General features: G+C 48.3%; 3 protein-coding genes across 7 annotated transcripts; 2 read left to right on the forward strand and 1 right to left on the reverse strand.

The window, feature by feature from the left end:
- The first annotated feature begins 704 nt into the window (after window positions 1–704).
- Window positions 705–18,227, forward strand: ZBTB8A (zinc finger and BTB domain containing 8A). 2 transcript variants are annotated; one of them, XM_070764868.1, is made up of 5 exons: window positions 705–868; window positions 3,290–4,252; window positions 6,334–6,503; window positions 8,033–8,361; window positions 8,702–8,847. In XM_070764868.1, exons 2-5 carry the CDS (start codon window positions 3,316–3,318, stop codon window positions 8,760–8,762), a joined length of 1,497 nt encoding a protein of 498 aa, XP_070620969.1. In that variant the 5' UTR covers window positions 705–868; window positions 3,290–3,315; the 3' UTR covers window positions 8,763–8,847. The 2 variants fall into 2 exon arrangements, with proteins under 2 accessions (XP_070620969.1, XP_070620968.1); XM_070764867.1 differs by lacking the exon at window positions 8,702–8,847 and adding an exon at window positions 18,151–18,227 and having other exon boundaries at window positions 807–868.
- ZBTB8OS (zinc finger and BTB domain containing 8 opposite strand) lies at window positions 10,014–19,062 on the reverse strand. Of its 3 annotated transcripts, none has more exons than XM_070764871.1 (7): window positions 18,298–19,062; window positions 17,421–17,445; window positions 16,175–16,296; window positions 14,513–14,595; window positions 13,899–13,951; window positions 12,949–12,985; window positions 10,014–12,429 (listed from the first exon to the last, which is right to left on the reverse strand). In XM_070764871.1, the coding sequence occupies exons 1-7, from the start codon at window positions 18,383–18,385 to the stop codon at window positions 12,343–12,345; spliced, it is 495 nt and encodes a 164-aa protein (XP_070620972.1). In that variant the 5' UTR covers window positions 18,386–19,062; the 3' UTR covers window positions 10,014–12,342. The 3 variants fall into 3 exon arrangements, with proteins under 3 accessions (XP_070620972.1, XP_070620974.1, XP_070620975.1); XM_070764873.1 differs by having other exon boundaries at window positions 18,113–18,741; XM_070764874.1 differs by having other exon boundaries at window positions 18,306–18,365.
- On the forward strand, window positions 18,655–26,889 carry RBBP4 (RB binding protein 4, chromatin remodeling factor). Of its 2 annotated transcripts, none has more exons than XM_070764870.1 (12): window positions 18,655–18,984; window positions 20,301–20,448; window positions 21,247–21,392; window positions 21,768–21,941; window positions 22,243–22,358; window positions 22,456–22,616; window positions 22,755–22,881; window positions 23,100–23,177; window positions 23,420–23,496; window positions 23,580–23,637; window positions 25,159–25,269; window positions 26,019–26,889. In XM_070764870.1, exons 1-12 carry the CDS (start codon window positions 18,969–18,971, stop codon window positions 26,082–26,084), a joined length of 1,278 nt encoding a protein of 425 aa, XP_070620971.1. In that variant the 5' UTR covers window positions 18,655–18,968; the 3' UTR covers window positions 26,085–26,889. The 2 variants fall into 2 exon arrangements, with proteins under 2 accessions (XP_070620971.1, XP_070620970.1); XM_070764869.1 differs by lacking the exon at window positions 18,655–18,984 and adding an exon at window positions 19,127–19,251.
- The last annotated feature ends 414 nt before the right edge of the window (window positions 26,890–27,303 follow it).

Genomic DNA, 27,303 nt, shown 5'->3' on the forward strand with positions numbered 1-27,303 from the left:
AGTAAATAAAACACACACAGATGTTATCGAAAGGCACTTTTGCTGCGATCCAGCCGGGTAATCTTTGCGGGACAGCCAGAAGGAGGGAATGACGGCCGGGCGGCGGTCGGAACAGCTCCGGGCGGCGGGGGGACCGAATGGCCTCCGGGGCTTTCCAGAAAAGCCCGGAAAGGGACCGCGCAGAAGCCCCGGGGGCTCTCGGGGTGCTGTAGCTGCCTCGGCCATTCGTCAGTTTCAGCCGGCACCGAGGCGCTTCGACCCACGCGGCTGCTCCTCGCACGGGCCCTGTTCAGTCTCTTTCCCTCAGAGCTTGGCCCCGCCGGCAGCGCTCCGGCCCGTTATTCCGCCGCCGTTTGGACCCGGCCAGAGGGGGCGTGAGGCCGGACGCCTCCTCGGGGCCAGCTCGTCTCACTCGGTCCGGAGCCCCGGCCGGACATCAGCCTCCGCCGGCCCGCTGCCGACGGGCGGCCCGGGAAACTGCGGGCGTGGGGAGGTCCTGTCCCGAGGGGGCCCGGCGGGCGTTCCGGGGGCGGCGGGGAGGGCAGCGCCAGCCGGACGGGCGCCAGGGCGGGCGGGGCGTCGGCGGGGGGCGCCCGGCGGGGCTGAGGCGGCGAGGAGGGGCGCGCGCGGCCGGGCGGGCGGAGAGCGTTGTGCGCGCTTGGCTCCTGCCGCGCTCGCTGCGTTGCCCCTTTAATTGTGTCCCCGGCCCTCGGGCACCTCTCGCCGCCGCCGCTCCACGTCAGCAGCAGCCACCTTTGTTTCTCTCCGGCCGGGCTGCGGGGCGGCGGAGCCCCAGACGCCCTCCCTTCGCCTCCCAGCGCCCGCCCGCCCGCCCCCCCAGCCGCAGCCGCCCAGCCTCCGTCCAGCGGTAAGTCCCCAGCAGAGCCAGGCGTCGGGTGGGCTGAGGGCGCTCCGGGGCCTCTGCCTCGCCCGCCCGGCGCCCCCATCGCCCCCGGGGGGCGGACGAGCGAGGGAGCGAGCGGACGAGCGGGCGCCATTTGCTGCTGTGGCCGCCCCGGGCGCGGCGCTCGCTTCTCGCAACAAAGGGCGGCGCGGGCGGTACTGCCGGGCGCGGTTCTGCCGGCCGGGCGCCGGGGACGCCCCCCAACCGGGCACCGAGCGAGCGGGCCGACGGCCTGGAGGGCGGGGGCTGCCGCATCGTCCCCAGCGCCGGGGGGGACGCGAGCCAGTGAGGGCGGGGTTCCCCCCCTGGAGCCTCCCGGGGCTTCCGCAGGGGCGCCGCTGCCTTGGGGGCTGCCGGGGCTCCCGATGGCCGGGCAGCCAATTCGGAAGCGCGCCCAACCACTGACGGGCCCTCTGCCCACACGCCGTCGCCGCGCTCCCTCTTCGGCAGGGCTGCCTTGTTCGGTGGCGGCGCGGGAGCACCTGGGGTGGGGGCGCTGGGCCGCCTTGCGGGCGCACCTCAAGGGCGGGGGACCTCCGGATGCCCCGCCGCCTCCCGCTGCCCTTCCCGGCGCCAAGCAAATTGCGGGATGCGCGCCGCGCCCCTCCGCCCGCCCAGGCGCTTTGGCCCCCGCCGGACCACGCTGCGCCCTGCCGGGGCCCCTCGGGCCTGACAGGAAAGAGCGGCGGGCGGGCAGTGCCCCCTCGCGCGGCCCCGGCCCTGAAGGCGCCGCCGGAGATGCTGCCCGGATCGCCTCAGCGGGGGACGCCCAGCCGCTGGGGGCTGGAGCGGGCGAGACGCGGTGCCCCATGGCCGCCTGAGGGAACCGGCTTCGCCCGCGGGAGGCCACCGGAGCGGCCGCTTGGCATTCATTTATTCGACTTCTGGGCCGCCCGACCCCAAAGGACTTCGGGCGGGCAGGGCAAGGAGCCCAAGCCTTGGCGGAAAGACTGGCTTCCCAACCGTGGCAACTTGAAGACATTTGGACTTCAACTTCCAGAATTCCCCAGCCAAATGTCTTCAAGTTGCCAAGGTTGGGAAACACTGGGGTCGTGGCAAAAGGCCCCTGGAAGGTGGAAAGAAGGGAAGATGCCAGCAGCCGAAAGCCCAGGAATGGAGAATGGCACCCCCACCCAAGCCCCTCAGCTCTAAGAAGCATCAGATTTCAATGAAAGGCCCGAGGCGAATTTGTGTAATCTATCCATCCATGTGCAGCATACAAATCTAAATAATAATAATAATAATAATAATAATAACAACCATTGAAGCTGCCTGATCACAACCTGGTTGGTGGCATTTTGAATTTTGCACAGGCAGCATCCTGTAACCAGAGATGGGCTGCTAAGGTGGAATGGTGAGGTGCACTCGCCCCTGTGGCTCTGAGTGCTAGCGGAGTCCAGCGCAATTCTGCTACTGCACCTGGACACGCAGGTGTGCCTGTGTTTCAGCACAGTAACCCTGGAGTCCAGCGCAGCCACTGCTGTCTAAACTGGACTTTTATAATGGCGGAAGACTTTCAGAATGGAGGCAGTTGATAATCTTATAAAGAAATATAAGTAGGTGCCCCACAGAAGCCACTGCAATGGGTTCATGCTCCCTAGCAGAGCAGGGGCAGAGCTGTGTGTGCGCACTTGACTGAAACCTGAAGAATTGTTGCTAATACTTGTTGTGTTTCTCAACCTCAAAACAACTTTACGTTAGGAGGATTTCAACTCCCAGACTTCCCCCCGTCAGCATTAAAAACTAATCCCAGAACAGTCTAAATAACTATCATCTCCCACAGTGGGGTAAGCAAAATGAATCCTGGGAGCCTGGCTGGGGAATTCTGGGAACTGAAGTCCATCCATCTTATACCAGCCCAGGTGGAGAGTATTGATTACAGATTAACAGAGTTGGAAGGGATCTTGTAGGTCATCTAGTCCAACCCCCTACTCAACAGGACACCCTACACCAGTGGTTCTCAACCTTTCTAGTGCCGCAACCCCTTAATACAGTTGCTCATGTTGTGGTGACCCCCAGCCATAAGTCTAGCAGCAGTTCTCCCAACATAGCTTTAAACTGATTGGCAGGAAGGTCAGAGGGACACACCCACTGTGAACGCCTGATTGGTCGGATTGTAAAAATACATCCCAAGGCACCAGAATAGAAGTTTTAGTTCCTAACACAATGGGAAATTTGTCTTTTCCTATGGCCTTAGGTGACCCCTGTGAAACGGTCATTTGACCTCCAAAGGGGTCCAGACCCCCAGGTTGAGAACAAATACACAAATAGCCATAGAAATCAACGAATGAATGGGTGTATCGCAAGGTCTGAATATAGCTTCCTCTTGAAAGCATTGCAGTCGCTGTGGGTGTGTAAAGAGTCCCTCCCTGTGCTCTTTTGCAGCGTCCACTGTGCCGCCCGGCTCCAGAATGGAGATTTCTTCCCACCAGTCGCACCTCCTGCAGCAGCTAAACGAGCAGCGCCAGCAGGACCTCTTCTGCGACTGCACCATCCTGGTGGAGGGGAAGGTCTTCCGAGCCCACCGCAACGTGCTCTTTGCCAGCAGCGGCTACTTCAAGATGCTCCTCTCCCAGTGCTCCAAGGAGGCCGGCCAGCCCACCACCGCCACCTTCCAGGCCTTTTCCCCGGAGACCTTTTCGGTCATTCTGGATTTTGTATATTCGGGCAAGCTCTCCCTCACCGGCCAGAATGTGATCGAGGTTATGTCGGCCGCCAGCTTCCTGCAGATGACCGACGTCATCAGCGTCTGCAAGACGTTCATCAAGTCCTCTCTGGACATCAGCGAGAAGGAGAAGGACCGCTACTTCAGCCTCTCGGACAAGGAGGTCAGCTCCAACGGGGTGGAGCGCTTGTGCCTGTACAGTGCTGGCTGGAGAGCAGAGTCCAGCCCCCCACACTCCCACCTGAGCCCTGACCGAGGGACCTGCGTCGTCAACAGCAACTCCTGGACCAATTTCAGCTACTACCCGTCCACCCCAAGAGCCGCCCAGCCTCTCTCCAAACACGACCCACGGCAGGAGTCCCTGAAGAAGGGCAGGCACTTGGGGATGGGACAGCCTGCGGACGGGCCCCCCTACAAGGCCAACAAGCTGGACGACCGGGCTGCTGAGCCGCCGAGCCACGCCTCTCCGTCTGAAGAGGAGCTCCAGGTGGACTCGGAAGGGGATTCCTGTCCCACTGGCTACCAGTATGGGCAGGGCTCAGACGCCGTCGCGAGGGGGCTGGCTGTGCCCCAGCACGAGCACGAATTGCCCCATTCGGCCAGCAAGTCCAAGTCTTCCAAAGCCGAAGAGCAGTACTCCAGCATGCCCTCCGTCTTGGGGGTCATGGGGAATTGGGCTGAGGGTAAGGGCCTGGGCACTACACTCCCTTCCCTACCAGGGCAGAATTTAGGCTAATACCCCGCTTCCGCCCTCTCTAAGCAGTTTACACAACCAGCCTTATTGTCCCCAACAATCTGGGGCCTCATTTGACCCACCTTGGAAAGATGGAGGGCTGAGTCAACCTGGAGCCTGGTGAGATTCGATCTGCCAAACTGCTGGCAGCCGGTGATCAGCAGAAGTAGCCTGCAGTACTGCACTCTAACCGCTGTGCCACCGAGGCCCCAGGCTTTGGAAGGAGCTCAGTCAGGGGTGGGGAATTAAAGGCATGGGTCCCTTTGAACTGCTAGTTCTCATGAAGGTTCCAGGGGAGGCACCACAAATGTTTGCTGAGTGCTGTGCAGGACTGGGTGGATTATGGAAACGGAGCTTTAGCAGAGGTTTCAATCCAGAGTCGCCTTTTCGCTCTCTTTGCTCAGGGGGTGGTGTGAGGCAGGGCTTTGGGGGCATGTTGACCACAGAGTGAATCCCATCCGGTTGGGACTGGCCCCAGCAGATGGTCAGCTGGCGTAGTGACGTGTTAGCCCTCCTGGGTAAACCAGACAGGAAATGGGGCCAAAGAGCCGATTCTGCTTTATTGTAAAAGTCTTGAAAGTCTGAGGGTAGAAACTTCCTACTGCCGCTTTTAGCTGATTGGTCCATTAGGGTGGGTCCTTCCTCAGTTTCCTCCTCTGGTGGTGAAGCCGCCGGAGGCTCCCCCTGCTCTTCTCCGGCCCTTCCCTGGGCAGCATCTCTTTCCTTGGTCCCTGTAGGTCATTCCCAAATGCTGTTTGGCACTGCTTGACCAAGACAGTTTGCTGCCAGAAGCAGACCCTCCCCTACCGTTATTAGAAAAGGCTGCCTGAGTGAAAGACACAACTCTGCTTTCTTTGATCCTTTGCTCAAGTGGACCAGATGTTGCATCCAGCTGCCCAGCTGGGCAACCCATGGAGTGTGTCCTAGCTGCATTTGTTCTAAAGAGGGTTTTCATGTAACTCACACGAGCTATTCACAATTCAGCGTTTATTTTATTCAAGAGAAATAAACTCTAGAAGTTGTGTCTTCCCCAGCTGAGTGTCCGCCCACTGTCTTGGGCAGCCCAGCTCTTTAGCCCACATAGAAGGAGAGAAGAGGGTCTGAATGGGTCACGTAGGTTAGTCCAGTTGACTAGTGTGGCATCATTCAGGAATGCCATCGGCTTCTCCCTGCAGCCCCCAACTTCAGCAACTGATGCTAGACAACCAACAGCTATTTACATTTGTATTGCACCTTTTGATATTATTATTATTTTATTCACAAAAAACAGCAATGCACAGCAAACGAGACTGATACGCTTGATTTCGTATCACAGTATCACAAGTCGAACACTTCCCAAGCTTCTAGGACTATGTGATGTATTTTATATGATGTGTGCAGATCCAACTACGGTGGCCTTTTGCAGCTGACAGATTGTGTTTTTGTCAATGTTTATTGTTTCAAATGCTGGCTGAGGTCTTTTGGCACAGCACCCAAAGGTGCCGGTCACTACTGGGCCCACCTGTACTGGTTTATGCCAGGGTCATTGAAGTTTGAATAATAATAACAACAACAACAATAATAAATATTGTGGAATTGTGTGTGGAAGCAAAAAAATGTGCTGAAACACGGGCACACCTGCGTCTCCGTGTGTGATTCTGCTACCTGCCCAGGTGCAGTCGCAGAATTGTGCTGGACTCCGCTAGCACTCAGAGCCCCAGGGGTGAGCACACCTCACCGTCCCAACTTAGCAGCCCACCTCTGGCTGAAAGTCATGTCTGCTCACTGTAACGAGGTGCGACCAAATAAGCACTTAAAGGTCAACCACTTTGAACACTTTATAGCAGCTGCCAAGCAGGTGTTGGTAACGTTTTACACCTGCGGATTTTGACTCCCAGAGTTGCTGGCTGGGGAATCCCGGGAGTCCACAGGGGTTAAAGTTGCCAAGGTTGCCAAATGCTTTTCCCATGTGCCTTCCAAAGCCGTTGGGTGACCAGTATTGCCCCTCTGGCCAGTCGGTCTGGCAGCTGAAGGGACTGCTTTGTATTGCAGATGACCTGCCCCGGATGAGGTTCAAGTGCCCCTTCTGCACCCACGTGGTGAAGCGGAAAGCGGATCTGAAGCGACACCTTCGCTGCCACACGGGAGAGCGGCCGTACCCATGCGAAGCCTGCGGGAAAAGGTTCAGCCGGCTGGACCACTTGAGCAGCCACTTTCGGACGGTAGGCTTCCTACTTCTTTTTGTGGGTGTGTGGGTGTTGCTTTAAAATGACACCTTTGCACGCACACACAGAGGCTAACTAGGAATTCTGAGACTTGTAGTGAAACACAATGGACCACGCATGTGTCCTCCAGGCTCACCAGCTACAATGCAGCTTCTTTAAGAATCCCATTTTGTATGTTTCAGCTGAAACGTTAATTCTAAAGCCCGAGAAAAGTGACTTGATCTTAAATAGCAAATAGCAATACAATGGGAGCTTGATCCATAGAAACCCAGAAGACTGACGGCAGAAAAAGACCTCCTGGTCCATCTCGTCTGCCCTTAGACTATTTCCTGTATTTTATCTTAGGATGGATCGATGTTTATCCCAGGCAGGTTTCAATTCAGTGACTGTGGATTTACTAACCATGTCTGCTGGAAGTTTGTTCCAAGCATCCACTACTCTTTCAGTAAAATAATATTTTCTCCCCTTGCTTCTGATCTTTCCCTCAACTCATCTGGCAAGCTAATTTATCCCCAACATCTGCACCAGCTTGACACTGATGTTATAAACAGTTTCATATAATCTTCTTCACAATCACAGAGAAAATGATTCAGTGCCCTTTTTTAAACCTCCCATCGTATTCAAACAATAGTTATGTCCAGTTTTTACGTTATGGTGTATGATCTTATGATCATACACCATAACGTCCTTCCTGTTGGTGACTACAGTACTTCACCTTCAACAACAACACAAGAGCCCTAATAGGTACAAACTAAATGTAAATCACTTCAAACATGACTGCAGAGAATATGACTTCAGCAAATGAGTGATCAATGCCTGGAACTCACTACCTGACTCTGTTGTTTCTTCCATTAACTGCAAAATCTTCAACCTTAAATTATCTATTGTTGACCTCTCCCCTTTTCTAAGAGGTCTGTAAGGGGTGTGCATAAGTGCACCATTGTGCCCACTGTCCCTGTCCTTTTATTATCCTTTTTATAATCTCTTTATACTTTGTTATGTGAATACAAACTATAATTCTATACTTGTAGGACAAATATAAATAAAATAAAGTCTTTTCTAGGTTAAATGGATTTAATTTAGGACTAAATGTAACTGAGTCACCCAGAGGGTCTTTGATTTATGGAATTCACTTCCAGAAGAGGTCATGACAGCTGTCAGCCTGGATAGCTTCAAGGCAGGACTAGACAGATTCAGGGATGCCAAGGGTATCATAGGTGGTTATTGAAACGGATGTCCATGTGCCACCTCTATGTTGGTTGAGGGAGGCAGGATTCCCTTTTGGGTATCATTTGTTGGGGGTCAAGGGAAAAGAAGGATTTTGCCTTCTCTTTCTGCTCAAGATCCCCATGGACAATTGGTGGGCCACTGTGGGACACAATGGGCTTTGGCCTGTTCCAGCAGGGCTCTTCTTAGGTTCTTATGAGCCATTCTCTCAGTAAGGAGGGTATATTACTTGGTACTGCCACACAATTCTGTTTCCATCTAAGAACCTTCTGGTCATGTCCCTCCTCCCACCACCGCAGATCCACCAAGCTTGCAAACCCATCTGCAGAAAATGCAAGCGCCACGTCACCGAAATGACAGGCCAGGTGGTCCAGGAAGGGACGAGGCGCTACAGACTTTGCAACGAATGCCTCTCTGAAGCCGGGATCGACAGCATCCGCATTGACTTAGACACCGAGCCTCCCCCGGAGTTCCCCCTGGAAGACGACAAGGATTCCAACTGGAACTACAGCGAAGACAATCGATCCGATGTGGAGATTGTAGAGGACGGCTCGTCCGATCTGGTGATCCAGCAAGTAGATGACAGTGACGACGAAGCCGAGGAAAAAGATGTAAAGCCCAATATCAGGTAGGCCTGAAGGACCAATGGTGAATAGAGTCTCCCCTCCCTCCTCCGGTTACGTTATATATCACTCCTTGTCTTGAATGTTGACGCCCAGCCTGCCTGCCGGCCCAGGGTTCAAATGCCCTCTGCCCCAAAGGCTTTCCCCGGCTTAGGGTCGACTGCATGCAGTGACGGACATGCCATTGTGTCTCTTCTGAATTTAGCTACTCCCGGGCATCACTTATTTTATTGCATAACGAGGCCTTCGTTTCAAGAGGGCGCGATGTATGAACAATTATTTGTAAACAGCGACAACCGTGATAACTTTTGATAATATAAAATTGTCCTTTTAATCCTTTTACAGAAGTGGGAAGCCCTTCAAAATAAAAGTGAACAACTTCATAGTAATTCAGTTACTGAATTAAATTTTTTGCAACTATAAGAGTTTTGTAAACACCAATATGAAAAGGTTTAGCCGTGTTTCAGCCACGGAAAGTAAACCCAGCTATGTGTTATCTTAGAAACGCGGCCAGTAGATCCCAAGGAATGTAAGTGGACAATAATTCACAATCCTTCAGCCAGCATGCACTTTCTCCAACGCATCGTTTATTAAAAGCAGTTACATTTTCAAAACCAGCTTTCGATTCCCAAATCTCTTTTCAGTGGCCCTTTTGGCAGGTCTGGTAGAAGAAGTGACACTTTTCAAATCCATCACTGGAGCACACGGGGGGCAGTGCAGCTTTTCCTCACGCTGACTGCGTTCACACATGTTCACTTCCCTGACTTTGTGGAAATGTGGCACTGCACCAACATGCAGGGTTGTGAGAGGCACTCGCCTGTATTTTCTCATGTAGCTCAACACTCTTGGGCGACACACGTCGTTGCGATGGCTTCTCCCCCAAACTTACAGGCCCTGTTTTGTGGTCTCCTTTTTCCAGTTGTGCTTTTTGTTTTTCTCTCTCTCTTATTGAAGCAATTAAACAGAAAAAAACTGCCCAGGTGCAGTCGCAGAATTGCTCGCACTCAGAGCCATGGGGGCGAGCACACCTCCTCATTCCCCCTTCGCAGCCCACCTCTGACCTGTAACGCATCTGGACATAACAAGGACATTTTAAAGGTAGCTTGATCTAACTGGCCAAATGACACCGCCTCTCATCATTTTATGGCTCCTGGAGCTTCATTTTATGAAAGTGGCCACTCAGAGCCACACACGGCAGATTCCCAGAGAAATGCCTAGACTTGAAAATGCACAGGAAAGGCCCTAAGGGCGCATTGCATTTCCTTCTGGGGTGGACCAGGGACGAGAGGGTCCTTGTTTCTCCCCAAGAGACACCAACGCCAAGGACAAAAACCAGGCTCTTCTCCCCTCTCCTATTGGTGGAGGGGGATGTTCTGAGCTGTAAACCAGGAAGACGCTTGCTAGTCACTTGTGATTGGTGCAAATATTGGTATCATAGAAATACATTGGTCTCATGCTCCTGGTTCCTCCCAGTGTTATCTTCACAAAACTTGGATTCCTCTTTAAAGTATGCTTAAAATATGACTTGTTGAATTAGCCGCCCTAACTTATTCAGCAGGCACTGCCAAGTTGTGGCTTTTCCTGGGGCTGCTGTAATATTAGATGCACGAGGTGATTCCCACGAGGCACAATCCACACTAAACCATTCAGGAGACCATTTTGTATGAGAAAGCAGACAAAGTATATTTATTTGTAATGTGATTCAAATTAAAATATAAACAATCATAGTCCAATCATTAAACAAAGCATAGCAATACAGGAAACAATAAAACGACCCTGTTCAAAAGTTTTCTTACCCTCGATTATTCAGACATTGGTTGGCACAGTAATCGGGCAAGAATCTGTGCCCTGTTTTATTCTAGTGCCTGATTATTGTGGGGCTCTAAGAGGGGGAAATGCCATCCGTGCCCCCCCCCCCGTCACGTGCATTCTTCTCCCTCCTGGCCCCCCAGCTAACGGCCAACCCTTAGAAAGAAGCTGAAGGCTGCAGAGGACCATTGCCCCCACAAGCCCTTCAGACTAGACTGAGGTAGAGGCTGGGACGCAGTGCTGCTTTCCCTTTGAGAAGGTTGATGAATGGCAGCTTCTTAACCATAGGAAAGAAAACCAGCTCAAGACATTGAAAATCTCCCAGGATAGACAAGGCAACCCAACGCCCAGATAAAGAATAGATTGCCCTACTTTAGAAGGAAGGAATTAATTTCCTCTGACCAGACTGCCCACTTCTCTGTCTGCACCTTTCAACCTCGCTAGAAACCTTACTGCCCTTTTGCCTGGGCCAACTTCAAGAGCAGCCGCATAAACCAGCCTCCACTCTAGTTGTTCAATGTGCTCAGTCATGACGCAAGTCACACTTGAACCCAGAACTAAAACTCCGACCCAGAAGTGGGAAGTGAGCCAGGCAGACCAAAAGGATGTCAGGCAAAACTGCTGGACGGTCTGCTGGGCTGCAAGGGAAACCCCCAGGAGCAGCTTCCACGGGGACCCAGGCTTCTCGGAGCCCACTCAGTGTGGTTGCTTCAGCAGCTCCTGGGAAAAAAATGGGAGGCGGGCAGAGTGGCCATCAATGCACCGATGCTCAAAGCAGCCCACGCACACTGTGCCCGATGGCCCCTGCAGGAACCTCCAAACCTCTGGAAATGAACCATCTGGGGCGATGAGACCAACCCTGAACATTGTAGCCACAAAGGCGCACAAAGGCTTGCGGAGGCATCCACGAGGCCAGTGGAGTCACAATCAGAGATGTGGGGTCGCATCCACAAGGCAGCAGTCACAACCAGAGGAACACAGCATCTCATCAATTTGCCCTCATCAGCCCCGAAGCTGCACACGGGCCCCGTCTGGACTTCCTAACATGACAACCATCTCCCCAAAACGGGCAAGAGTTCTTGAAGTGGCCCTCGGCCTCAGCACCACTTTGGGAAGACCTCAAACACGCAGCTCATGCTCGGCAACCCAGTTCTCCACCACAGAGGGCGAAGCAATCAACATTCTTTACGTGTTATTCCATACTAAGACATTTCTTAGTTTTAGCAAGGCCACCGTAGCTCTGATTTTGCCTTGGACATTTAGATTGTCAGTCCTCGACTGACTATCACAACCAGGGTTGGAATTTCTGTCGTAAGTCAGTGTGGTTTTAAAGCAAGTCATCCGGTATTTGGACCCAATTTTGTAGCCACCGCAGTTGAGACCCAGCTTCCACAACGGGCACTGCTTGTCAGAAACTGGCTGGAAAGATGGCAAACGTCAATCATGCAATCCCATGACCATGGTGTGATGCTCCTAACTGCAAAGACTTTTTCTGAGCCCGTCATAACTTTGAACTGTCATTAAATGAACGGTCAGAAGTCAAGAATTATCTCTTCAATGCAACTTATATGTTCTCTGTAATATCTGTGGACGGTTTGTTTTAACCACGCTGTAAGATCTGCAACAGTGTGAACAGCAGATCTTCTCGGGAACTTCTCATCCATGCAAACCGTAATGGCGCCAGTGCTGATGCGCTCTCGCCACACAGCTGGAAGCAGCCACGGAGGCTACGAGAGCGTGGACCCAGGAGAGCAGAAGACGCAAGCCTTCCTTTCACGGCCACCTGATCACAGAACGCGTGGCTGGGGGAGGGCTGCACGAGGACACATCTACAGAAGTGGGAAGGGCGGGGGGGTGGGGGGGAACTCAGTGTAACTGAATGGCTGCAGTCGGTGCCAAAAACAAATGGATAGTCAACATATTCCCCAAGGGGGGAAGTGGAGGAAATAGCAAAAATAAAACAAGAAAATAATTAATCCTAGTTCATTTCCATGGAGAAGCTCGTCACGAAACCTTTAACAATCTCTTCTTTGGCTTTCACTGCCAATTACCTTCTCAATGGCTGCGGCCTGAATCTGCACCTGGAGCTTCTTTCTCGTGGCCTTTGGGGTTTCTGGGATCCTCCTGTGGCCGCAGGGGATGGATGCAGAGGACCGGTCCAGCACAGTGGCCTTTGTCTAAATATCGATTATGACAAAAACCTCTGGTTTTCCTTCTTCCAGGACCTGCATAGCTGAGTACGTGATTGCTTTGACTTCTGTCCCCTGAGATGAACAAAGGGAAAACAGTCCATAACTTGTTAAGTCAATAAACCATGTTTAACCAAGATAGAGAGGGAGAGAGAGAAGGGTTCTGGGGTCCCTGGTGGAGTCTCTGCCCTAATGTCTGGCTAGGGGGCTCACGTGACTAGGTAGGAGTGAGGGACATGGAGTTGGCCACACCACCCACCTTTTTTGGAGGGGGGCTGGGGGAAGAGGTTCAAGTGGCTCCTGAGTGTTTAAACTTGCAGATCCTGACTTAGGGAAATGTGTGAACCCAACCACCTCAGCGCTTGTTTTTTTCCAAGCTGCCATTTTCAGGGAAATCTGTTCGCAATTATTTGAGTCAATGTCCTTTCAGCTGGAAGTTTACAATGAATGTTATGTGGAGGATACAAATGATGAGCCTTTGGCCAAAGGATGCAAGGGTTGTTTTTCTGCCACCCAGGAGGACTCTCAACCAAGCCAGATTCGACTCTGATTCACTAGCCCACCATAACTAGGTTGAAGCTTCTTAGAGCATACCTGGGGATGCTTCTGCAAAGAGAATTCTTCTCCCCACCTGGAAAATAAAGGAAAGCAACCGTTAGAAGATTGCCAAGGGAGGGGGAAGCCTCCTGGATCATTTAGAGCAGGAGTCCCCCAACTTGGGGGTCACAGCCCATTATCGGGCTGAGGCCTATTTGCAACTGGTCCATGTGTATGAGGGGCTGGTACACACACTCGCAATTCCACTTGTGTCACATTCTGTGCCAGCATGCGTGCCTGCACCTCACACAAAACCAGCCCCTCTTCTCCCCTCCCCCCCCCGCCACCAATCCAGATTATCTCTGGGACCGCCTTCTGCTGCATGAATCCCAGCGACCAGTTAGGTCCCACAGAGTGGATCTTCTCCGGGTCCCGTCAACTAAACAATATCGCTTGGCGGGACCCAGGGGAACAGCCTTCTCTGTGGCGGCCCCGGCCCTCTGGAACCAACTCCCCCCAGAGATTAGAATTGCCCCCACCCTCCTTGCCTTTCATAAAACCCACCTCTGCATTCAGGCATGGGGGAATTGAGATCCTCTTTCCCCCTAGGCCTTTACAATTCTATGCATGGTATGCATGTATGTATGTTTGGGTTTTATATTAATGGGTTTTTAATCGTTTTTAACATCAGATTGCTATTGTACATTGTTTTTATTGTTGCTGTTAGCCGCCCCGAGTCTCCGAAGAGGGGCGGCATACAAATCCAATAAATAAATAAATAAATCCAGAAAAGTGGAACGCAGATTCAAAGGCAGACAAATTTGATCCCAATGGAGTGCATTTTCTTTCCTCAAAGTTCATGAGAAATCATGGTGAACAAGGAACCTGGCAGAGAGATGATGCCTAGTAGCCATACAGACACTTTGCAGAATCCTCCAAGAAAGCCACAAAGTCTTTCCATTTTAGAACTTCAACTCTTCTATTTTAAATTGGATAATTTCACTTACCCAATAGATCGTATCTTGAAATTCATTCGGTCAATGTGAAGCACTTTCACCTCCTATAAACAGCGGGGGAATTTAACCTTAGTACGAAATCTATACACCTTCGCAGGCTTCACAAGCTCGAGTAACAACTCCAAGTAGCAGGATTCTTAACCCAAACAGAACAATTCCCCACTTTCTACATACATCAAGGTGCAAGAGTCTTCGGAGAGGGGCGGCAAACAAATCTAATAAATTTTATTATTATTATTATTATTATTATTATTATTATTATTATTATTATTATTATTTACTCCTAAAGCAGTAACTTCTTACAGCCTACAAATTGATGTTCTAGTCTGCTCCAGCATCTTGAACAGCTCACATAATCTAACTTGATATTATAAAAATCCCTGATTCACAAGAAGAATGCAACCAGCGGGACCTTAACAAAATACATTCCTGCTCTTTAGATTTTCTCATTGGCCAGGAGTTGCAGTCTCACTCTACCTCAGTGCTGTAAGAATAGATGATCTCAATAATCTCCGAGTCTACGGAGAGGGGCGGCATACAAATCTAATAACATACATAAATAAACAAATAAACAAATAAATAAATAAATTTAAAAAAATACTCACTCTGGGTATGAAAAACTCCTCAGCACTGAATTTATAGAGCCACTCATTAAGGAAATTGAAGAGAAGCGAGTGCATGTCATGTCCTATGGAAAAATATATAAGAGAAACCTCGGGTGGTTTTTCAAAGCAAAACTCTTCCCTGCCCAAACACATCTGATCCTCATCCAAACAGCTCTAGGCTGGCAAAGGATATGAGAGGAAACCTTTGTGTGAACCATTCTGGGAGGGCTCATTATTCTCTAGCAGACTTAACTATGCTAAAACATTCTTTTTTGTGCTTGTTGTCATGGACTGAATGCAAAGAAAGTTAAATTTTCTGCCTACTGATTGTCCATCCAATCATCCAGAACAGTGGTCCCCAACGTTTTTTCCACCAGGGACCAGTTTCAGCAAGGCAATTTTTCTATGGCCCGGTGGGGGCGGAAAGGGGTGTGGTTGGGGGCGGGATTAAGCATGGGGGTGCTGGTCCTTCCCGCCCCTCTTTCCCGCCATCGCCCTGTGGCCGGCAGAACCTGCCTCCCAAACCCTCTTGCCCGGCGGCAGGTGAAGCGCTGGAGGGAGGGGGTCAGGCCAGCCCTCCTGCCTCCCCCCCCAGCCAAAAACGCAAAGGCGTGCCACGGCAGAAGCCAAAAGAGGCTTGAGCCTCCCGCTCCTTCCCGCTCCTCTGTCCCGTCCATCGCCCTGTGGCCGGCAGAACCTGCCTCCCGAGGCCTCTTTCCCAGCGGGAGATGAAGCACTGGAGGGAGGGGGCGGCGGCAGGAGGACTGGCAGCTGCTGACTCCATGGACCGGTGCAACATGCCCCGCGGCCCGGTACTGGTCCACGGCCCGGTGGTTGGGGACCCCTGATCCAGAAGCTCCAGTTGGTGCAAAATGCAGCGCCAACATGGTTTTGTGCAGACCAGCGTGTGCACATGTATCGCCTCTCCTGCAGAAGCTGCATTGAATGTCGATTTGCTTCCAGGTGCAATTCAAGGTACTGTCACCTTTAAAGCCCTTTGTGGCTTGGGACCAGGTTACCTGAGGGACCATCTGTTGCCAGTCACATCTACCTGACCCATCAGAGCAGGGAGGGAATGGTGTGGATCCGATCCCTGAGGGAGATACACCTGGTGGGACCCAGAAGGGCCTTCTCTGTGGTGGCTTCCTATCTGGGACATCATTCCCCCAGAGATTAGAACAGCCTAATACTCTTACAGAAGGCTCTGAAGATCTGTTTCTGCCAGTGGACCTGGATAACCCAGAGTGGGATGGAGTCCATTAAATGGCTCATGTGATCTGCTGCGGAGGGGGCAAGAGGTGTTTTTGTTATATTGTACTATATTATTTGATTCTTTTCATTAGTTTTTATTGTTTTAAATCTGGTTTTATATTCTGTAAGCCGCCTCGAGTCACCATGGGTGAATAGGCGGCAATATAAATTTAATAATAAATAAAATAAAAATCTGGTTGCTGATTATTGATGAAGAGGTCCTGGAATCTTGTTTTTTTCTCTCTTTTGAACTAGAGGACTGACAGATCTTCATCTAATACTCTGTCCTTTAAAAACGCTCATATAATTGAAGACAGTCTTTTTAAAAGTTGTTCCTGCCTGTAGATGTTGTGGGGGAAAACCTCTGGGAACTGCTGTTAGACAAACCAGGCTCCAAAAATGCTTCCTTACCTTCTGCTTCCACTTTTACTGTGTCAAGAGGTTCAACAGTCTCCGTGTATGTCATGTACCCAAACATGGCCATAGCGCATTGTTCAAACGCCTCTTCCAAGGTATCACCCCAAGCATGCAACCTACAAGTTGATCAGAATGAATTCTGCTTGGTAGGGTGGTCAGCATCAGAATAAAATATACAGATGAGAAATCTGAAGACCACAGTATCGGAAAGGGCATTTCAGTTCACTTGCAGGATAAATAGTAAATGTTTTATATTTTGAGATCGCCAATAGAAAGTAAATAATAGTTGTCTTTTTAATTCTGTAGCTTGTATTCAATGTGCTCAAGAATCATATCCACAATAATTTGGCTCTTTAGAAAAATCTTTGTCCTTCCATCTGCAGAGGAATCTTTTACATGATGTAATCTTCCAACAAGTACAGACCCATACATTAGATTGGGAGCTTTGGGGAAAGATGTGTATTTTAGGGACATGTCCTGTTTTGCAGATTAGAATTCCATATTTGGTTCCTCCCTTCACACAGAGAATTGGGGACTGGAAAAGCTTCCAGTCTGGAGAATGATTATCAGTTGAGCTGCCTTCCCCAAGCATAATTTCTGTAAGCCATTATTTCCTGACTAACTCCTAACAACCCAGTCACAAATTTCCCAAGCTATAATAGAATCAATTTAATGGACTCAAATGAGCTGGGATGGCACAGCAGGTAGAGTGCTGTACTGCAGGCCACTGAAGCTGACTGTAGATCTGAAGGTCAGTGGTTCAAATCTCATCACCGGCTCAAGGTGGACTCAGCCTTCCATCCTTCCAAGGTAGGTAGAATGAGGACCCAGATTGTGGGGGCAATAGCCTAGCTCTGTTAAAAAAGTGCTATTGCTAACATGTTGTAAGCCGCCCTGAGTCTAAGGAGAAGGGCGGCATAAAAATTGAATAAATAAATAAATAAAGGGTCCCTTAAATCTAATTAAACACACCATACCAAGATAAAATTTTACAGTTTAATATAACACGGGGACTTGGACAACCTAGGGAGCAAGATGAGTAAGTAGCCTAACATGATACAATACTTTGTAGACAGATCTAAAATGCTGGTCTAACATATTCAGAGTCCATTATGATTAGAGTTCCTAATGAGGAATTATGGCAAGAAAAAACTCTTTCCTGAAGACTAAAGAAAGACTGGGCGTTGCATAGCCCCCCCCCCCCATTTACTAGAGTATATGCCAAGGTAAAAATACTCACTGCACGTCAGCTGTGTGATCCAGATCTAAACATGGTTTAAAAAGAATACATAAAATCAATTAATTCAGAGTAAAAGTGAAATCCACAGAAACCACAATAAGGCCTCAAAATTAAGGAATTTCATTGGCTAATGAAAAAGTAATCACCCCCTCGATATTAAATTTTATAATTAAAATACATGAGGTAGCAGAGATGAATAAGCTAACATTGGAACTCCAGGAAAAGGACAATACAGAATGATATGACTAGTTAAGTTTAAAAAAATTGAAACTTTAACACTGTGTACACTTCCAAAAGACAATGAATAAAAGCAAAGAGTAATCTTATAAATCCTTTTAACTACGGTCAACTAAGCAAGCAGACAAACTATTGCTAAACTCACCCATTGACTCCCATTGAAATACCAATTCACAGTAATGAGAAACAATGTAACCCAGAGAGATATAAACCATGTAATTCATAAAGCCCAGTTTACAAGAAAGTAGAATAAAATATAGATAAGCTGTAAGGAACCAGGGTCAGGAGAAGAGCTGACATACATGTTAACTGTTAGATGCTTAAATTCAGATAAGTAGCCCATATATTGTAAAGTTGAATGCTTTTGCAGGTTATGTTTTTGTTTGGATGTTTTCTTTTGTCTTTGTTGTTTTAAATGTAAATATTCAGTAAAGATATTTTTTTAAAGTAATCACCTGAAATTCAAAATTTCAGCAATATTTTTTTTCCCCAGATTGGGAAATAGAACCCTATTGTTTTAGCAAAGCTGAAGACTAAAGTTGAGCGAAGCCCGAGGGAAAGCAAAGAAAAAAGAAGTCAAAGGAGGCGAAGGCCGCGCGCCGGTTCTTTCCCCTCAGCTGCCTCCGCGGGCGGGACTCACACTCGTACTTCTTCTGGATGGCCGGGTATTTGGCCTCCACCGCCTGCTGCGCTTCGGTCAGGTCGTAGTCCCGCCGGGCGTCCGCCATGGGGCCGGGCCGCTCTGCTGCCCCCGGAGAGGCTTCCTCGGGGCCTCCCGCAAACTCCCGGCCCGCTCCACGTCCCGGCAGGCCCGACCCGAAGCCCCCGAGGAGCCTCTCGGCGCGGCTCCCGCTTCTGCCTCACTCAGAGCAGCTCGACCGGGCGGGTTCCTGCCTGGCCGGTTCTGCCGAAAGGGAGAGAGAAGCGCTGGCAGCCGGGAAGGCGAGCGAGGGGACGCAGGAGGAGGAGCAGCCCAGCCCGGCCGAGCCTCCCGCCCACCGCGGCCGAAAATGGCGGCTGAGGCGGAGGGGGGAGGGGGCGGCAGGGCGTCTGGCGCGCGCCTGTGGTCTTTCCTGCCCCGCCCCCTCCCGCCATTCCCGCGCTCGTGATTCGCGGAGGAGGCCGCGGCGGTGAGGGGCCGCTATTGGCTGCCGTTGGCGCGAAGGCGTCGCGCGCGGCTGCGGTTCTGAGGCGACGGGCGAGCGAGGGGGGGGGGCAAAGGAACCGGCGGCGGCCTCGCCAAAACGGTAGAGGCGTAGCCAGGCCAGCCGGCCGCGACGCCCTCGCTCGCCGCTCCGACGAGTCGCCAACATGGCGGATAAGGAAGGTAAGGCGAGCCGCGCTCTCCCGAGGAGGGAAGGCTCCGCCGGAACAGGCCCCGCGCCCGCACTCTTCCCGCCCTGGCGGGGAGCTCTTCGTCCAATCCGGGCCGCCCTCGGCCTGGCCCCGCCCCGTATCCCAGACGCCGCCCAATAGGGTGCGCCGCGCGCGCTGGGCCCGCCCGCTCCGACTCTTCCCCCGCGGCGGAAAGTCCGCGCTTGTGGGTCTCTCAGCGGCGGCGGGATGAGGCGGGCCGGGCTGCCCGATGGCTCAGGTGGGGACCGGCGGGGGGAGGGCGCGGGGGGGCTCCACGATGGTTTCCTGTCAGGGGGGCTTGGCGCTACCCCCACCCCCGTTTCCCGGCAGTTGGAGCCCAGGCCGGTGGGAGGCGCGGCGGGAGTCGGCTCGGCGCCCTCCGAGGCAGCAGCGGGGATGCGGCGACCGCGGGGCGGGAAGGCCCAGGCCGCTCTTTCCGGGCCGATGGGCCGCCCGCCACTTCCTCGGCCTTCCTGGGTGGCTCCTGACGGGGGGGGGAAGGGCGGTGGGGGGGGAGGTAGCTGCCATGGCCGGAGCCCCGTGGACAGGCCTGGCCCTTCCGCCCGGCTCGCTTGCGGACTGGAAAAGCCTGGCCGCCGCTGGAGAGCCGAGAGGAGAGAGCGCAGGCCGGAGCCCGGCGGAGGGAGCGCTTTGTTGCCCTGCGCGTCAGAATCCGCTTTTCTTTGGGAGCGTGAGGGGGAAATGACAGGTGGCTCCCCCTCCGGTCGCCTCCGCCTGCCTTGTGGAAAGAGCTGCGGGCAGGCGCGGGGCTTTAATATCGATGCCCAGGATAATCATTTCTAACTCCAGGGAAAAAACCGGTGTGACAATTATCCAGTCAATAATAAAGTCTATGCATGAATATAGGATTGCATGTTTAAATACTATATATATATATTGTATTTCCTGATAAGGTTGTGAGTGTACATAAATACACTGCTCAAAGAAATAAAGGGAGCACTTTAGCAACAGAATATAACTCCAAGTAAATCAAAATTCTGTGAAATCAAACTGTCCACTTAGGCAACAACACTGATTGACACCCAATTTCATTTTGTTTTTGGAACATTCAACTTTGTACAGAACAAAGTATTCAATGAGAATGTTTCATTCATTCAGATCTAGGATGGGTTCTTTGAGGGTTCCCTTTGTTTTTTTCATCAATATACTTTTCTGACACACAAAAACTGTTTCCATTCTATCTTGAATTCTGAATAGTTTGCTTTACTAACATTTTTTTTCATGCTACTCTAAAATTAATTGGATTGCATTGATGTTATATTTTAGCTGCCTTTGATGATGCAGTGGAAGAGCGAGTGATCAACGAAGAATATAAAATATGGAAGAAAAATACTCCCTTTCTTTATGACCTTGTAATGACACATGCCTTGGAATGGCCCAGCTTGACTGCTCAGTGGCTTCCTGATGTCACCAGGTAATTGTCTAAGAATTACAGTTTAAGTATGTATAAATATTGAACACGGTGAAACTTCTGAGTAAAGATGCTGGAAGAGTAGCTAGAGTAGTTCTATAGGATGGAATTGAGTTCTGACACATGCATATTGAGGATAAGACTTAAATGCACACAATAGTCCTCACCATACTTTTAATTTTTTTTTCTGAAACTGTTTATTAACATATAACAAATGGGTGAGCACAAAAAGTAAAACTTATTTTAAATCAGAATAAATCTTGTTCCACAAGTTTTGTTAAACCATTACGGATGAGTTGTGTTTGGCAAAAAGAAAATCTAAAATGTGGCTTTTGCAGAAAAAATAACTCCATCCTTGGAAAATAATGGTGAAATCTTCAAGGTAGGTATAGCCAAGAAACAGGAATCATGTAGTCTTGGGACAGACTTTTATATAATTCACTTTAATGCTAAGTTGAATCAAGATTATTTGAATTTATTTCTCACGTATCTTTTCTGTAATGCCTTGGCATGTAGAATGGTACTGGATACTGGGCTCAATTTTGCAAACAGACTTTTCTGCAAGCAGATTCGGTGGGGGGTGGGGGTAGGGCTCCCATGGAGCAATAGTGGATTGATCTGTAGCAGAAGAAATCTGAGTGGTCTCTTGGCTCTTTCTTGCTTTTCTTAGAAAAATAATCTTATTTTGGGTGCATTAAGTATTCAGAGGATGCTTTTTCCTTGTAGTTTCACTGACCCTATTTAATCAGTCTAGCTTTTTGTTCCCTTTAACCCAATCTTCATTTTTTAATATCATTACAGACCGGAAGGCAAAGATTTCAGTATTCACCGGCTAGTTCTTGGGACACATACATCTGATGAGCAAAATCACCTTGTCATAGCCAGTGTTCAGCTCCCCAATGATGATGCCCAGTTTGATGCCTCACATTATGATAGTGAAAAGGGAGGTAAGAGAAAAATTAAGCTTTTAGTTGTGATTTTAGACCTATTGTTAGGTCTATAGCTTGTTTAATTTCATCTTTTGTATACTTTGTGGCAGTACCTGATTTCTTGTTTTGGTTTTTTGACTAATGGGTGTAGAATCATTCAGTTATGTGTGCATTAGGTGCATAATGAACATTGATAATGCTCTTATAGAAAATATTACTATTATAACACTATAAATGTGAAATGTCAGCATTTTTGCTTTAACACAGTTCAGTAACCAGCAATAGTATTTTAGGCTGCTGCATTGCATTATTGCATTAGTTTGTTTCTGTTCTTAATTTATATCCTCTGATAAGCAACAAAGTAGAGTTTATAAACCTTATCTTTATTTCCAGAATTTGGCGGCTTTGGATCTGTCAGTGGGAAAATTGAGATTGAAATAAAGATCAACCACGAAGGAGAAGTGAACAGAGCCCGCTACATGCCTCAGAATCCTTGCATCATTGCCACAAAAACCCCATCCAGTGATGTTCTTGTATTTGATTATACCAAACATCCATCTAAACCAGGTTTCTGCCCATTTCCATGTCTTTCACCTCCTGTTTGGAAATATAGTCTTAAGAATAATATGCCAAATAATCACTATTTGAAAAGTGATATTTATGCATTCAGGCAAATGGGAAATGCATATGATAGCGGTTACTAGGGAAGGATTTTGAGTACCAGTTTAATTATGTAGTTCAACTAGATAGTCAAGTTTCCTTATTTACCTAGTGTTAAATGTTTTAAAAAAGGAGAAGCCCCCTCCGGGCATTCTCATTCATATTTCATTACATTTGTGCTTTTGCTGAGCCACTGCTTTCTTGGTAGATCCTTCTGGGGAGTGCAACCCAGACCTGCGTCTTCGGGGGCATCAAAAAGAAGGCTATGGCTTGTCTTGGAATCCAAATCTTAGCGGACATTTGCTTAGTGCATCTGACGATCACGTGAGTAGTTATGTGCTTAGCACATCCCCGTATTATTGTGTTAATTGCCAGGTAAATTATCCTAACAAGACACGTTTTCTCTCCTCCTTGTTTTAAGACTATCTGCTTGTGGGACATAAGTGCTGTTCCAAAGGAAGGGAAAGTGGTGGATGCTAAAACCATCTTCACTGGCCATACAGCTGTGGTGGAGGATGTCTCTTGGCATTTGCTCCACGAATCTCTCTTTGGATCTGTTGCTGATGATCAGAAACTCATGATGTAAGCAAAGCAGAATCCTTTATCTCAAACTGAATTTTTATATAAAGAGAAAAGGGCTTTGTCAATTACACTTACAACGATGTATATATTACTGCCCTATGAGAAGTTTCTCAAACTGAATTTGTTTTTTATTTTAAGCTGGGATACCCGTTCAAACAACACTTCCAAACCAAGCCATTCGGTGGATGCTCACACTGCTGAAGTGAACTGCTTATCTTTCAATCCTTACAGCGAGTTCATCCTGGCTACAGGATCAGCCGATAAGGTACCTAATTAGAATTTTATGAAGTGCTTTGCCTTTAAATTCTTGGTTTCCATTTAGGGGTCTTCCTATTTAAATCAGCATATTACATAGGGTGGGTTTTTATTTATTTATTGAAGAGGAGGTATTGAACATACAATTTGCATTATATTGACTGTTATACATGAAATAAAGGGTAAATGTTTTAATTTGTCAAACTGCATTTTGATTTTCCCGGACAGACTGTTGCATTGTGGGATCTGCGAAACCTGAAACTAAAGCTGCATTCCTTTGAGTCACATAAAGATGAAATATTTCAGGTAATTCACATAATGGATATGGAATGATTTGCTCTTGATCATTTGACAGGTTGGCTGTTTTTAAGATGATCATTCAAAAAAATTAAAGCAAACATTTGGTTGATGCAATTTTTTGCTCAAGGGGAGGGCATAATAGTTCATTTGCCATTAAGCTTTTTTGTTTTTTTACCAAATACCAAGTTGTCATTAAGTGAGAACTGCCTGTACTACAACATTGTGTTTTGCATCCTCTTACTCCACAGGTTCAGTGGTCACCACATAATGAAACCATTTTGGCCTCCAGTGGTACCGATCGCCGACTGAATGTCTGGGATTTGAGGTGAGCATCAAATTAGTCTCATGACATGTATAGAAGTTTTTATCAGGAATGGTTTTTATGTAATGCAGCTGCTTCTTTTCTAGTAAAATCGGAGAAGAACAATCTCCTGAGGATGCAGAAGATGGTCCACCTGAATTGTTGGTAAGTGGGCACTTTAATCAATTCAACCCCTCAACCCAATACAGCTCAACCAACACAACCCCTAAAAAGAATAACACCAACATACATTAAGAACGTCTCAGACTACAGCCAGGAGTACAGCCAGACTATTACAACTATAACTCTACAGTCAGAGAGCAGGCTACTACAGCCAGATGGAACCAGCGTAGTGCACAATCTATCCTAAAGCCTTTCAAAGCATCCCAAGTGAACTAAAAATCCAGCAGCCCCAGAAGAAAAAAACAGGAGCCATCTATAACATGCAGTATAATGGCTACAACACCCGCTAGGTAGAACAAGCAGAGACTGGCAGAGGGCATCCATGGACACCAACCAGCGGTCAGAAGGCATGGTGAAAGCTCTTTAATTTCACAATTAACCATACTTTCAATTGGGAAACTGACCTACACCAAGCCAGATGCAAAATTGCTAGGGACTTCCCAGAAGCCTGGCACATCAATAGACACATAGACAAACAATATCTGCATATTGTGCAAAAGAGACAGTCAACAAGCCAAAAAGGGAGCAAAAAGATCAAAACATCTCTGCACCAACCATCAGCATCCAGATGAGCATAGATTTACTCCAGGATTAACATCAAACAATGAGCCCAGTCATGGCGAACAAGCTCCAGTAAATAGCCCAGCCAAAGGCCCTCTAAGGTCACCTCTACCAACACTCAAGAGAGCAAGCCACTAGAATGAAGCAAACCCCACTCCTTACTAGCACTGGTGATGTTACCTAGTTGGGTAATAAAACATTTGCAAGAAAAGGACCCCTCCTACTTTAATCTTGCTCCAATGATCTCTCTCTTACCTCTTCCTTTTGGAAACGATTCCCCCCCTCCACCTTTTACCCCAAAATTCCAGAGTCTGTCTGACAGAATAACTTTGCTTTTGCCGCTTTCTGTTGTGATCTGTTTTGTCCCGAGATGTGCTTTCCAAATCTACACAACAGAAAAAGGGGTAGTAAAATAAGGTGAAGTGTCTGGTCGAATGGTGATTGCTCATGTTACTTTTGAGAGTGTGCAAAAGTGTGATCAATCAGGCAACATTTCTCCAGCTTGTATCAGTCTGGTACACTTTAGTTTGTCCTGATTTCCAAACAGAAATAATTCATAATTATTTTCCACGCTCTGTCTCCAGTCTACAGAATCATATAAAGTATTTTGCTTTTGAGGAATAAGTTCTGAAAAACCATTGGGTGATTTGAAGAAATGGAATTATTCTGAAGCTTAAAATTTCAGCTCTTGCTATAAATTTTACACATGTTGACTTTTTATGTCCATGTAATTTAAAATGCAAAGCGCCAACAACTTTACTGCTAAGCTGGTATTTTACTGTATTCTAGAATCTGTTTTTAAAAGCTTGTGTATTTAGAAGTAAGTATTAGAAATTAATACATTTTATATGGGCAAGTCTCTTGGGTTTTATGGAGTATTTCTGATAGTTTGCACCACTGCTATTGTGTATTTATGTCACTTTCTCTTGATTCTGATATTAGTTCATTCACGGGGGTCACACTGCAAAGATATCCGACTTCTCCTGGAATCCCAATGAACCGTGGGTAATTTGTTCTGTATCAGAAGACAATATAATGCAGGTGTGGCAGATGGTACGTATGTGACGACTGTTCCACTACTTTTGTTAGTTTGCAACCTCTTAATCATTTCTTGCATGAGCAATGTTGGCCATAGAGTTTTATGGCAGTATTGGGAATATTATGGCAATGTCTCTATAGACAGAATGTGACACTCTAGGGTTTGCATGTTGAAAGTTTCCTTAATGCCAGGCTGTCAAACCCCTGGCCTGTGGGCCAGATGCATCTCACGCTGGCCACGTCCGTGTCTGGTTTAATGAAGGGAAAATGTCCCAATAGGTCCCGTGGCGATGCGAGTTTGACATCCCTGCCATTGTGGTAATCAAAGGAATTTATCACCAGTATTTAAGGAAAGAATAATAGAACCCTTAAGGTTGCATGTTGAAGCTGCTAAATGTTGCCTGTTAGTGACATGATTAAGAATTGTGGAGCTTTGGTGCTTCCTGAGCCTGGTGCCTTGTTTGCAGACGTTTCCTTGCAATTCGTATTTGTTTGTTTGTTTGTTTATTTATTCAATTTTTATGCCGCCCTTCTCCTTAGACTCAGGGCGGCTTACAACATGTATTGATGTTAACTTGTTGGATAAACAAGGCAACAGGGTGAATTTTAGTGAAAGTCTGCAGACAAGCCACCAAGGCCACCGCAGTTCTGCTTTGAGCTACATGGATTCTCTCCAGTGGGAATGGCTGAGCGTGGCCTTCAGAACTGCTATGCGTTGCCCACCAAGTCATTCCTTCTCTTTCTCTGTCCGTCTCCTATTGTAGGCCGAGAACATATATAATGATGAAGACCCTGAAGGAAGCGTGGATCCAGAGGGACAAGGGTCCTAGACACGTGGGCCCTTTCCTGACTCCTTTTACTGTCTCCTTCTTCCTGCCTTTTGTGACTATCCTAAGATTGACAATGTTTGAAAGAAATAAATCACACTGTGCATTCAACAGCTCATTTATGAATGCTGTTCATCTGAGAATGTAAGAGGTTGGCCTTTTTTGACCATTTCTAAAGAATTTGTGAGTTATGCTAGTGTGAATATCTGTGGCCACAACTATAAGATTAATTTGTGGTTTTTTAAAACATAACGATACAAAGTCTGCTCAAACCGTTGCAATACAAGAGCTATTTTTGTTCACTAATCATCAAGTTCTCGGCGTAGATAAACCCAGTGCAGACGCCTCAATTCTCACTCTTGTCTCCAGCTGCTGCGAGGGAGACTTCCTTCCTAGGTTTCACTGTGCCATCTTGTTCCCTCTCCCTTTCCAATAAGGCATCTTAGGATGTTAGGATAGGAATACGAATATGGTGATGGCCTATATACCTGCACATTGCTTGGCTGTCTCTGTATCTTCTTGAAATGTGTTTTACCTTTCATTTCTTGTTCATGTTTTTGTGTTTTAACTTGGAAGACCAAGTTGTAAAAGGCGTTTCAGCCGAGTGATAGATCGCAGGCCTCGTGCCCAGCTTTCTGGAATGGAACGCTGGCAGCAGGTATATATATATAATACGGAATGATGAAACTAGTTCAGTTTGCCTCCAAATATTTGCTGTGTGGATTTAACTGTTTCACCAGCAACCAATGTAACTTCATGAACCCTGTAAAAAAACTTCAAGTGAAATAAATTCATTTTTTATGTAGAACGCGACTTGTCTTTTTCTTCACTTGAACATGTGTAGGTTTTTTAATTAAATTATATTTTGAAAAGTTTCTTTCAGATTTCTTAGGCACGAGAGATACTCTAGCTTATTTATTTATTATTTATTTATTCAATTTTTATGCCGCCCTTCTCCTTAGACTAAGGGCGTCTCACATCATGTTAGCAATAGTGCTTCTTAACAGAGCCAGCCTCTTGCCCCCACAATCAGGGTCCTCATTTGACCCCCCTCGGAAGGATGGAAGGCTGAGTCAACCTGGAGCTGGGGATGAGATTTGAACGGCTGATCTACAGTCAGCTTCAGTGGCCTGCAGTACAGCCCTCTACCTGCTGCACCACCCCGGCTTGAGTTACGATCATAATGGAGCTTGGAACTACAATCATAAATCACTGTGGTCAC

Source organism: Erythrolamprus reginae, chromosome 11 (genome assembly GCF_031021105.1).
Source record: "Erythrolamprus reginae isolate rEryReg1 chromosome 11, rEryReg1.hap1, whole genome shotgun sequence".
Classification (NCBI taxonomy): Eukaryota; Metazoa; Chordata; class Lepidosauria; order Squamata; family Dipsadidae; genus Erythrolamprus; species Erythrolamprus reginae.

Coding starts and splice junctions, on each gene's coding strand:
- ZBTB8A (XM_070764868.1), top strand. CDS start 3,316: ATGGAGATTTCTTCCCACCAGTCGCACCTCCTGCAGCAGCTAAACGAG. Junction 4,253..6,333: donor CATGGGGAATTGGGCTGAGG/GTAAGGGCCTGG, acceptor TTTGTATTGCAG/ATGACCTGCCCCGGATGAGG. Junction 6,504..8,032: donor TGAGCAGCCACTTTCGGACG/GTAGGCTTCCTA, acceptor CCACCACCGCAG/ATCCACCAAGCTTGCAAACC.
- ZBTB8OS (XM_070764871.1), bottom strand. CDS start 18,385: ATGGCGGACGCCCGGCGGGACTACGACCTGACCGAAGCGCAGCAGGCG. Junction 17,446..18,297: donor CATCCAGAAGAAGTACGAGT/GTGAGTCCCGCC, acceptor AACCATGTTTAG/ATCTGGATCACACAGCTGAC. Junction 12,986..13,898: donor TTCAAGATACGATCTATTGG/GTAAGTGAAATT, acceptor TTTATTTTCCAG/GTGGGGAGAAGAATTCTCTT.
- RBBP4 (XM_070764869.1), top strand. CDS start 19,221: ATGAGGCGGGCCGGGCTGCCCGATGGCTCAG. Junction 21,942..22,242: donor CAAACATCCATCTAAACCAG/GTTTCTGCCCAT, acceptor CTTTCTTGGTAG/ATCCTTCTGGGGAGTGCAAC. Junction 23,638..25,158: donor ATGGTCCACCTGAATTGTTG/GTAAGTGGGCAC, acceptor TTCTGATATTAG/TTCATTCACGGGGGTCACAC.